The sequence below is a fragment of the Ptychodera flava genome, chromosome 15, assembly GCF_041260155.1.
Source record: "Ptychodera flava strain L36383 chromosome 15, AS_Pfla_20210202, whole genome shotgun sequence".
NCBI lineage: Eukaryota > Metazoa > Hemichordata > Enteropneusta > Ptychoderidae > Ptychodera > Ptychodera flava.
In genome coordinates, this window is record NC_091942.1 from 21,516,768 (window position 1) to 21,529,681 (window position 12,914).

A 12,914-nucleotide genomic window follows, 5' to 3' on the forward strand; every position below is an offset into this window, starting at 1 on the left:
TTAAGGTCGAATTCTCTTCTGCAAGAGTTCATTGTAATACGGGAGAGCAGTTTCAATCTGTAAATGTCCTTGGTGCGGCACTTCAAAAATATCCATCTGCTTGTTCTTTTCAAGAGTTGGTTTGAAATGAGTACTTCTGATCGCCTGATCGAACAGAAGATTACGAAGAGCTGTTTGTTTCCAAATCGTGTGCCAATATTCAAGATTGTTTTCTTTCCAGTTTATGTAACTATCACAATATGGTATTTCGACTGCTTCACAATATTTATGGATCATTTTTTCGGGATGGTTGGCGAGATCGCCCGCGTCGATGATGATACTTTTCTGTTTCAGTGTACCAGTGACATAGTTGTGAAGATCGTAGAGTTGTTTCACTCCGCCACTTGATGGCAGCAATTCAAGAGGTGTGTTGGAGGCGATGTAATTCTTACAGGTACTAGCGATGCTTCGCCTCAGGTCTCGAATCAAGAATGTGTGGATATACCCTTTAGGCAGACGGTCGTACTTCCCATCTAAACAAAACGCCATATCCTTACATAGCATGACGTCTTTTCCGGGACAATCAGATTCCAGTGTTTTAATCACAGCTTTAAAAAAATATCCCGGAACCCTCTTCTCACTACCTTGAAAAACTCTGTCTTCTCCAAAGTGATATGCAAGGGTGTACAATTCATGGAATACTTCAGTTTCCTGTCTACTCGCCAAGGAAAATTCAAAGACGGTAGATAGTGAACGGAGATATGCCCATAACATGACACGCTTTGGTTGTAAATTCGCCATCACGACCAATGTCACCAAATGACAATTGTCTGTAAAGGTGGAATGTAATAATTAACATCCATGAGTAAGTATATTATTGGATTAATGAGCATGTATGAATATGTATAATGCAAATTACCATCTTCAGACAGCGTTGACTTATCAGCATTGATGTGTAGCTTTTCTGTACGTACTTATGAATGTATGTATGTATGTATGTATGTATGTATGTATGTATGTATGTATGTATGTATGTATGTATCTATGTATGTATCTATGTATGTATGTATGTATGTATGTATGTATGTATGTATGTATGTATGTATGTATGTATGTATGTATGTATGTATGTATGTATGTATGTATGTATGTATGTATGTATGTATGTATGTATGTCTGTGTGTATATGTATGTATGATGTATGGACGGACGAATAGATGGATGGATGGATACATGTATGTATGGATGGATTTATGGATTGATGGCTGGAACATGTATATATGTGCTTGATGCATGTCTGTCCGTCTTTGTCTCTGGCTACCTATCTGCTTTTACATACGTAACTCTTATGGACGTAGTCAAGAAGGTAAATGTATCAAAGTAGTGATATATACCTCAGTGTGTATAGTTGGGGTCACTGTTGTGAGTGCTTGTGTGCGTACGGGTTAAGTATAAGTATGAATTCGGAATACACAACATTTAGGTCATTATGACAGTGGTTAAAGCACATTTACGTAATAACTTCTTGTCACGTGATTACAATTAAGGCCATCGTACGTTATTTTTGCCACATCACAAAGCGACACCTCGTTTCTTTACAACATCTGATTTATGACGTTTTTATCACCATTATCAAAATGACCGACCAGGAGCTATATTATCTCGGCGTGAGATTACAACCACTGCTTGTTTACAAAGTCCTTGATTTAAAGCAAAGTCCGTCTTCTTAGAAATGTCACAGAGAAACATAGCCAGAGTCGCAACGGGTATTCTTTAAAGCATGAAGCGGTTTTACGTTACCCATCCATGTTCGCCTTGCCTCGGGTTGCTCTCGCCTCTCTTTTCCGAAGAGTGCCGACCATGCATCCTTCGGTAATTTTCGGATTTTCGCCGACTGTTTAGCGAACGTATGTTCGGCAAGTTTGTGTTGTTGTTGTAGTGTGGTGTTGAGGGAATTGAGCGGAATTGACGGGCTGGCGAAAACGGGAATGTTTTGAGCTTCAGGATAATGAGTTTTACCGTTTTAAAAATTCCTCTCATATTTTTATGAATATATAATGAGTGTGTTTGAACCAAATTTGAAAGTCATTTATCGATACTGTCTGGTTTTACTCAATGGTTTACGGTTAGTCATACCGTCTTTTACACGTGCGTCAAGGAAAGACATGTTTATGAAACTGCTGGCGTGTTATGTTTTGATTAGCGTGAAGCAGTGTTTCTGGCCTGAGAGCTGACAAAGTAACTATGGTTGCTACGCGACTGGAAGTACGATGCCATGTCGTCGTATTTTTCGCATAATCTCGTGCAATTATCAACCACAAACAAAACCTCCAAAACGTTTAACACCTTTGAAGCTCATTTCAATATGAAAAGCCTACAGAGACGACCATGGAACAATAGGCATGCCGTTTTCCCAGTCTGTCTATACTATTTGTCTGTGGAAATGTTTAGTTAGTCGCCCCCCCCCCCCGAGAGGGACCGTGGTTTTCTTAAAGTTATCGTGCAATTGGGTTATATATCGGACCATTCCTCTGAATTATTGGTTTATTATAAATGCAGAGTGATATATCGCAGACTCGGCAGATTTCATACAGTGAACGAAATTTCGAAATTACTCGTGGTACCATGCATGAGCATGTAGTTGACCGAATAGAAACTTCTTTTGTCTCCCTGTCTCCCATACAATATAGGTTTCATTCAGGACGATATATAATTGGCCTAACATGGATAGGTATGATTGCGATTCTTTTATGGAACCGTTATTCCTGTAAAGTACGCGTACTTCGTAGTGGCTTGTGGTTAGGTACAGCAGGACGGGGTACACAGCAGACAGACCCTGTGAGTGTGAGTCCCATTGTTTCTTGATCACATATTTACAGGGGCTGTCCGCCATGTACCACACCAGAAGCCCTTTACACGTCAGATGGAGAAATGCATTGTAAGCCTCGATAAACATACAAAAGCATAAAATAATAATAATAATACCTACAACCGCAGATAGTTAATCGGAAAGGTAAGACCCAAAAACTACAGGAGTCCTAAAATGCGATAGCGCGTCAGAAGAAACCTCAATACGAGTCGATTTTGTACTGTACGACTCTTTGCACTTCTGCCATCGGTCCGTGGGTAAACGCCAAATAGTCACGTGATAATGTCTGAGGTCGTCTTATTTGCATGTGGATGGACCGGGTACTACCAAGTCGAGTAGGTTAACAGGTAAACCCTTGGTATCAAGAACATTTATTTACGGCACAAGTGTTCAAATACAGGCGTGTTTCACCATTATTTTAGGCTGCATTCACAAACACCAGTGGAGGGGCGGGAGGTTGGCGGGGGATATGAAAATATCAGTAGCATGTTGCGGCTGTTTCGGTTTGGGATTTCGGGAATTAAGGGGAACTAAAAAAAACTGTCTAATTGTTATGGAAAAGTTACAAAAAATACAAATTCATATAACTGCACAGATATACCAAGTGTTGTTGGGGAGAGGCTGGAATGTTTAATAGATAACCCCTCGACTACCGTAAGGAGTTAATTAATAGTTTTTGGTAAAATTCCAATGTCATGTTTGTTGTTCACCTCTACTTTGAATGGAATGTGTCGTTCTCCCTCCATGAAGCTGTTCAACTGCTAAGCCAGATTATTGAACAGCTAAGGGACTGATCAGTTTCTCCGGCCTGGGGGGATGGATTATTTTTTACCGACGTCAAAAACTGCCTGACCCCTACCACAAAAGGGGAACGAACTTTTAAACCACTTGTTGTTAATAGCAAAATATTATCTGTATTCCAACCGTTTTTTTGTTCAAAACACCATCCTTTCCCATCTTCCTAGAAAAAGTAAGAAATATCCTTTTCACAGAAAGAAGTATTGCTAAAAAGACTGGGAAGATGGAAAGCTTTAGATTGAAATGGAAAATCCTTTTTCCCTTTTTTGAAGTGACTCTTTAAATTCCTTGGTACTTTTTTGTAAAGACAGTCCCTCTTTGTTGTTTTTTGTTTTTCCTTCTTTTCGTCTTCTGCTTTTGTAATTTCTCTGTTTTGTATGTTTTTCTTGTGTCTTGTTGTTTTGCAATAAATAAATAAATAAACAAATTAAAAAAAAAAAAAAAAACAAAAAAAAAAAAACAAAAAAACAAAACTGCCTGACCCCCCTATTCCAGCTGTCAAAAACTGGGTGACCCCCTGCGCGTAACAAAGGTAAAACAAAAGGTGGAATATAAATTGAATAATTCAGTAAATATATATATATATATATATATATATATATATATATATATATATATATATATATATATATATATATATATATATATATATATATAATATTTGGGGTATATTTTAAACATTCAGTCATTCTGTGTTTAAATGAAATTGTTGTCGTGTCAGTTGTAAGATAGGAACTTAAAAGTGTTGATTCTAAAGTTTGAACACTGTATTTTTAATGAGCTGTGAATGCACTCCACCCTTTTTATGCATAACCAGATGTCCAGAAGTGTTGTAAGAAAAATGTGATTGTGAAATATCAGTGCATGTTAACTTGCTTTCTTATACTGAAGTCTCATAGAGGAAACAGAAAAGTATCAGGAACTTGTCATGCTTTTCATACGAACTGCAGATTTCATAATGATTGGGACACTTTGCAAAACAGACTTTCAATTTACAGACATCAAGATATTTCTGACATATATCTCTGATATATTAATTTACTGCGCCCGAAGGGCGCGCTGAACAATATTAAACATCCAGATATCTCTGATATATATATATAGATCTTTTCGAAGTAAGGCATACGCCAACAGCACAGAATTGTCAAAATATGTCTGTCACTTGAAATCTCAGGACAAACCATTTAATATATCATGGTCAATCCTATCAAAAGCAAGTAGTTACTCAAATGCGTCAAAGAAATGCAACCTTTGCCTTACAGAGAAGCTATTCATAATCAATGCAGATAAATCTAGCCTTTTAAACAAGCGTTCCGAGTTGGTCTCCAAGTGCCGACACGAAAACAAATTTTACTTGTCAAATTTCAATCCAACCCACAACACCAAATGGTTTGACCCAACCTGACACTTATATGTAAGCACCTGAAGCAAATTTCACACAAAAAATCTACCTATCTGACGATCGCGTGTATGCGTGAAACTCGAGTAATAGGTACCAAACATACTTGATGTGATCTCATATTTATTGTATATATATATATATATATATATATATATATATATATTATATATTATATATATATATATATATATATTATATATATATATATATATATATATATGATATATGAAAGTCATGCAGCTGAAGGGCAGGCTGAAAAATATTGTTTGATGTTTTAAAGAAATGCGCCCGAAGGGAGCGCCGAAAAATTTTAAACATACAGATATCTCAGATATATATATAAATATATATATATATATATATATTATATATATTATATATATATATATATATATATATATATATATATATATATATATATATATATATATATATATATATATGTCTGATATATTTAAGTTTTGCACTAGGACGGGGCTCTGAAAAATATCGCGATGTCTTATTATTATTAAAGTTGCCGAAAAATGCAACTGAATGATGAAATTTGTGGCTGGCATGATGCATTTTACGCAAGTATGATCCGTGTCGAAATATATATATATATATATATATATATATATATATATATATATATATATATATATATATATATATATATATATATATATATATATATATATATATATATATATATATATATATATATATATGATATATGAAAGTCATGCAGCTGAAGGGCAGGCTGAAAAATATTGTTTGATGTTTTAAAGAAATGCGCCCGAAGGGAGCGCCGAAAAATTTTAAACATACAGATATCTCAGATATATATATATATATATATATATTATATATATATATATATATATATATATATATATATATATATATATATATATATATATATATATATATATATATATATATATATATATATATATATATGTCTGATATATTAAGTTTTGCACTAGGACGGGGCTCTGAAAAATATCGCGATGTCTTATTATTATTAAAGTTGCCGAAAAATGCAACTGAATGATGAAATTTGTGGCTGGCATGATGCATTTTACGCAAGTATGATCCGTGTCGAAATTCAAAAACACACTGACCCATCCCTATCGGGCATTTCAAAAACATGGACATCCCATCACCAAAGTCAAAAACAGGGTGACCCACTATGAATCCACCGGCCCCCAGGCCGAAGAAACTTACCTGTCCCTAACGCAATATATTGTTTTGAGCGAAAATGGGCCAATATAGTGTTGTAAAGAAATGTTTCCTCATTTCAACAAGGACCATCAAGAACTTGAAGAAGAGAAGAGATTCCCAAGGGTCCCTGGCTTGCATGACAGCGTTTAAATTAAAGCTGTTAGCACAGTTGCCGGGGCCCAAGCAGGCATAATCAAATTTGTTATATTTAAGTCAACGGCCATCATGGTCACATGACATGTAGACGATAAAATTTTGTTCTCATACTTATCCAAGTCAAACTAATTTAATGAGATCTCTAGCTCTATTGGCTGGCCCATCACTAGATATGCACATATGGTGCCATTAGGTTCTACATCCCACCAATTATGTACGTAGTAGCATTTAATATTAGTGCCATGGTGGTTACTGGTTTATATGCATATTTGTAAAATCGCGGTCAAAGTCATCCTGGTCACATGACATTTTCGTCAAAAAACTTGGCTCCCGTCATCCCGAAATCAGAACTCCAGCTCTACTGGCTAGCTGAGAATTAGATATGCGGATAATTAATGAGGTGCATGATATGACACCATAAGGTACCAAATCCAAACCAATAAGAAGGATGTAGCGCTTTTGCTTACCAATTTATAGGCCTACTCGTGAAATCGAGGTCAGAGGTCATCCTGGTCACGTGGCTTAATGTCAAACAACCTTGCTCCTATCCTTATCCGTATGTACCAAAAATCAGACCTACAGCCCTACAGGCTATCTCAGAATCAGATATGTTCATAATCAATGAGGTACAATATGTGGCACCGTCAAGTCCCCCACTCTACCAAATATGAAGGGTATAGCACTGATTTACAGACATATGTGTGAAGTTGAAGTCAAATAAGAAATTCTATGTCAAGTCAGATATCATTTATATGGACTGACACGCAGCGGGAGTGTCACTGTTTTTGCACTTGAAAAGGGGGAGGGACAACTGTTTTCTAGAAAAACAATTTTGAACTGTCACTATTTTTTGTGCAGCGTCACGTTGAAAATCAGCGCCCCCCCCCTGCAATTTATTTCTAATCCCGTAGAGAGGGAATTTCTATTAGCAGCATATGCTATATTTGTTCACAACAATTTTCCTCCTTCATATCACGACTCACCAGGACATGTTTTCTTTCGACAGATTTTACTGACTGACCAAAGTGCTTGATATTTTAGCAGCCATTGGAACAATATTAAAAAAAGACATCAGCTGCTACATGTATACTTCTTATAACAGAGCGCCTGAGAGACATATTATATTTGAACTCTAAACTTTAATACTACGATAAAATATATAGGTTCATCACATATTATTTTTTACACGCTATGAAGATGGCTTTGGAAGAGTTTAAAGACAGCATCAACAACAATGATGATGATGATGATAATAATAATAATAATAATAATAATAATAATCATAATCATAATAATCATAATAATAATCATAATTTATCATCCTGTTATATCATATTCAGATAGTGTGTGTATGATAATACAAGCATTGCAAGTTTCATAAATATACTAATGGAGAAAATGTGAGAGAAAGATCAGAAAAAATGGAGAAAACACTCATGCAACTTGGCATAGCATGTCAGTTTTTCGTAATACTACAAGTAGCATGTATTTCAAGCTTCGACATATGTTAAAGTTTAAATTCAAAAAAGTATTTCAATATGAATTAGGCAAATTGAATCTCACCTTCCAATGGTTATTATACGTAATTGAAACTACTTCAGCGTGTTGTGTCGGGAATGGGTAAGCGTACCCTGCTAGCTAGCTGCACCCATCAAGATTGACCCAAAGCGACGAATCCATTGTTATTTGGTGAATTCACCAAATTACTTTTGTGAGTCAAAATATGGTATGCTCTCACTCATCATTCGAGAAACAGACAGGTCATATTTTGATACAACATCTCCGTATCTACCGTAGAACTTCTTAAATGATTTCACTAATCTCCTTTCTGAGAATCCTTGCCTCACTAACTTTTGAGCTAATAGGCTGTGTCCGACTCGAAAGTCTTCATATGAATTGCAAGCTCTACTGTATCTAAGGAGTTGTGAAATATACACACCATAAGCTGGAGATGATGGTATATTGCTTGACAAAAAGGGAAGGTTTATGATTTCAAAATTGAAATCGTCTCTTTTGTCATACAGCTTAATATATAGTGTATTTTGTCTAATTTCAAAAAAATACGTCTAGGTATGAGGCCGAGTCCAAACTTTCAGTTGTTTCTTTTATTTCTAAATCATCTGGGTAGATGTGGTGTAGATAATTGGATATACCAGGATTGTTTAAACTGATGAGATCATCAAAATATCTATGAGTGTTGTTAAATCACTGGGCAATCCTTTTACACCCATATTTCTGAAGTGATTGCATGAACTCTGCGTCATACGAATACAAAAATAAGTCTGCAAGAAGTGGGGCGCAGTTTGTGCCCGTGGGAATGCCTATATATGGTTTGCCAGAATGTCATGCCAGCAAACTTGATAAATATGTTGTCAATTAGGAAATATAGCATTTGAATCACTTCAACATCACTGTATTTGAGTTTGGCATCACTGTTGTTGGTGAAATAGCCCAAGTTGCGCTTGATGGCAATGTATTCACACCTACGACTACCATTCTTGTAAAAGAGGCTTTCTTTGCGAGAGATGATAGCCTGTCTTTAAGTTTGTTATGTGGGATGGTTGTGTACAGCGTTGAAAAATCAAATGTGTGGATTGAATTGTACATGTTTTTGTTATTTTGTAAAATATGGAACAATTCTTTGGAGTTCTTTAATATCCACATTTGATTGACCCCACTAGTTTCATAAAGTTTGTCACAATAACGTACCGAACCAGATTTAATGGTTGATTATCATATACCTAATTTCACGTGCCTGTGTAAAGCTATGGGAGAAAGCGCCCTCAGATCCGTGCATTTTTTTACGTATCACGCCCCGGCCCGGTGCAGAAATATGGGCAATCGCGTGCATTTCTGAACTATCTCGATTCTAGTTACTACGCGCGTTGCTATGCGCAAACGTTCCATTCGTACACAAGCCAGCGCGAGATTAGGAAAACGTCTGCTCGCTCAGATCGTAGTTGCGCGTGGCGACATTGGAGCCGCGCCGGTGACATCGGCTTTTATTTCTAAATTCTAGTGAAATACTGTGTATACTAAGCGCGTGCCTGTTCAGTGTAAATTACAAGAAACTGACATCACGCTTTTGTCCCTCTTACACCTCGATTTCAGCCTTGATCTCTGTTGGTCACGTAATAGTACGGATACCAGGCGCCAAATGTAAAAAAAATAATTTACACAATCAAGCTTTTTTAGAGATAGAAAAGATGGAAAATGTATATATAGAGAGAAATTATATATATATATATATATATATATATATATACATATACGCATATAGGGTATGCATTTATACATGTAGAATACATGCATAATACATACATACATACATACATACATACATACATACATACATACGTATGTGCACACATACATTCGCAAAAACATGCATAAACACACACACTATACATACATATGAAAAAACACAGATACATACATGCATACATACATACATGCATACATACATACATACATACATACATACATACATACATACATTACATAATAAATAGAGCCTGGACTTGGATAAATTTACAATCAGCCTCGCTTTCGACATACAGTTGAAAACGAGGTTGAATGTAATTTTTTTCAACTGTGAGCTTGTCTCGAAAATATTTACATTCAGCCTCGCTTTCGACATACAGTTGAAAACGAGGTTGAATGTACATTTTTTCAACTGTAAGCGTATGTCTCGAAAATATTTACATTCAACCTCGTTTTCACTTTGCATACATACAGCTGTAAAATTTTCTATACACGTAATACCAACTGCAAAACTTTATATACAGTCTCGTTAACGTTTTCACATAGATGGGACTCGGAAATTTATTTTCACATAGATGGGACTCGGAAATTTACACGCTGGGAAGTTTTATACACAGACTCGGTGGGAAAATTTTTACATACAGCTAGCTGGGAAGTCTTATACACAGACTCGGTGCGAAAATTTTACATACAGCTAGCTGGGAAGTTTTATACACAGACTCGGTGGGAAAATTTTACATACAGCCAGCTGGGAAGTTTTATACACAGACTCGGTGCGAAAATTTTACATACAGCTAGCTGGGAAGTTTTATACACAGACTCGGTTGGAAAATTTTACATACAGCCAGCTAGGAAGTTTTATACACAGACTCGGCGGGAAAATTTTACATACAGCTAGCTGGGAAGTTTTATACACAGACTCCGTGGGAAACTTTTACATACAGACTCGTCTTCGATTGAGTGTAATACCTGGTGATCATAAAGCGTGATTGAACTCTGCCCGGTATCGTACGCGGCTAGACCCTGGCAAGACGAAAGCCAATACACGCATAGTGCTGGCGCTTGTGCTATTCACGTGCATTTGAACTTTCCGGTTTATTTTGATCTAGTAAGGTAGCCACAACAATGATCGTGGTATTGCTATCAGGTGAGATCACCACTGATCTGGGCTGCTCGCAGCCTAGCCCTGTGTACATGTCTGTGAGTTCCCGGCGTTATACGGCCGGGACACACAGAGACCTGTACGCAGGGCTACTCGTCAACCATACAACGGCGTCAACCATACAAAGATCGTTCACTGAGACCGCTGGTCCGTCAGCTGTGCAACGAACTTTCGCGGTCTACACAGTTACGAGAATAAAGACAAAAATTTAACACTGAAATCTTGGTGCAATAAACCCATGCACAATGATGGATGAAGATAAATTTGAGTAAAAAGACAGCAATGCTTGGTCTTGGACTTTCTTCGGGCTCGGGGCATTTGACACTGACAGAAGGAGCATGGGGCATGGAGCTAAGGACTAGTCAGTTGCTTCAGCCAGAGGGGCGGTGGATTCATTGGGTCACCCTGTTTTGACTTTGGTGATGGGGGGCACCATGTTTTTGAAATGCCCAATAGGGGGGTCAGTGTGTTTTTCAAGTTCAACGAGGGCTCATAATTGCATAAAATGCATTGTGCCAGCCTCAAATTTCAGCATTGAGTTGCATTTTAGGGCGCCCTTCGGGCACGTTACTTTAACAATAATAAGACATATTTTTAGACCCCTGTCCTAGTGCAAAACTTTATATATTTGACATATATATATTTGAGATATCTGTATGTTTAAAATTTTTCGGCGCGCCCTTGGGCGCATTTCTTTAAAATATCAAACATATTTTTCAGCATGCCCTTCATATGAAAAGCATGGCAAGTTCCTGATACTTTCTGTTTTCTCTATAAGAAGCAAGATGCACTATTATTTCAATCACATTTTCCTTACAATAGTTTCTGGACATCTGCTTATGCATAAAGAGAGTTGGAATACATACAGCGCATTCAAAATACTGTACTCAAACTTTAGAATTGACACTTTTAAGTTCATATCTTACAACTGACATGACACCAATTTCATTAAAACACAGAATGACTGATTGTTGAAAATATACTCCCAAATTACATATATATATATATATATATATATATATATATATAAATACTGAATTATTCAATTTATATTCCACCTTTTGTTAACCTTTGTTTCACACTGGGGGGTCACCCTGTTTTCGAAAGTTGGAAGGGGGTTCAGCCACTTTTTGACGTCGGCAAAAAATAATCCACCGCCCCCTAGGCTAAAGACACTGACCAGTCCCTAATACAACGGTTGTGTTTACGAGAATTAGAAATGATCAGACACTCAAAACACCAGTATAAAATCAGCGACGCTCAACCGACAGAGTATATGAGATTCATTGAAGACGGCATGGAGGTCGCAAGAGATCTCTTTCTACCTTCATGCCATGTTCAATGAATCTCATATACTCTATCGGCTGAGTGTCGCTGATTGACTGGTGAATTGGAATGTCTGATCGTTTCTAATTCTCGTAAACACAACCAAGCACCATGCTCTGTGTACTGCCATTCTCCTTGCGTCGAATGCCCCGAGGAAAGTCCAAGAATTGCTGTCTTGTTGCACAAATTTGCCTTCATCCGTCATAGTGCATGGGTTTATTGCACCAAAATTTCCGAATTAAATTTTTGTCTTTATTCTCTTAACTCTGTAGACCGCGAAAGTAGGTTGCACAGCCGACTGCAGTGACCTGCAGTGAACGAGCACTGTGTGGTCGACGTCTAGCGCATGTCCTTTCTTCTACCACGGTCCCGTGGAGGGACTGTGCTTCTACGAACAGCCAAGATCAGTGGTGATCTCTCGTGATAGCAAAACCACGGTCATTGTTGTCGCTAGCACAAAATAAACCGGAAAGTTCAAATGCACTTGAATAGCATAAGCGCTAGCACTATGCTAGCTCTTCATGGCAGGGCTGTGTGTTACCGGCGTTATATACGGCCTCCCATGGTGGCTCTTGTGGTGGGAGGCCGTATAACGCCGGTAACACACAGCCCTGCATGCCATGCAGAGCTAGCACTATGTATGTATCAGCTTTAGTCTTGCCAGGATCTAGCCGCAAAAAAGGCAGCCCACAGCCGGCCGGGCTGTGCGCGGTCTTTTCCTAACGTGTTGCTGTGAAGCAGCAGCCGCTACA

General features: G+C 37.4%; 1 protein-coding gene across 1 annotated transcript; it reads right to left on the reverse strand.

The window, feature by feature from the left end:
* On the reverse strand, positions 1–780 carry LOC139152283 (uncharacterized). The gene has a single exon (XM_070725426.1). It carries the CDS (start codon positions 778–780, stop codon positions 1–3), a length of 780 nt encoding a protein of 259 aa, XP_070581527.1.
* Positions 781–12,914: the final 12,134 nt, after the last annotated feature.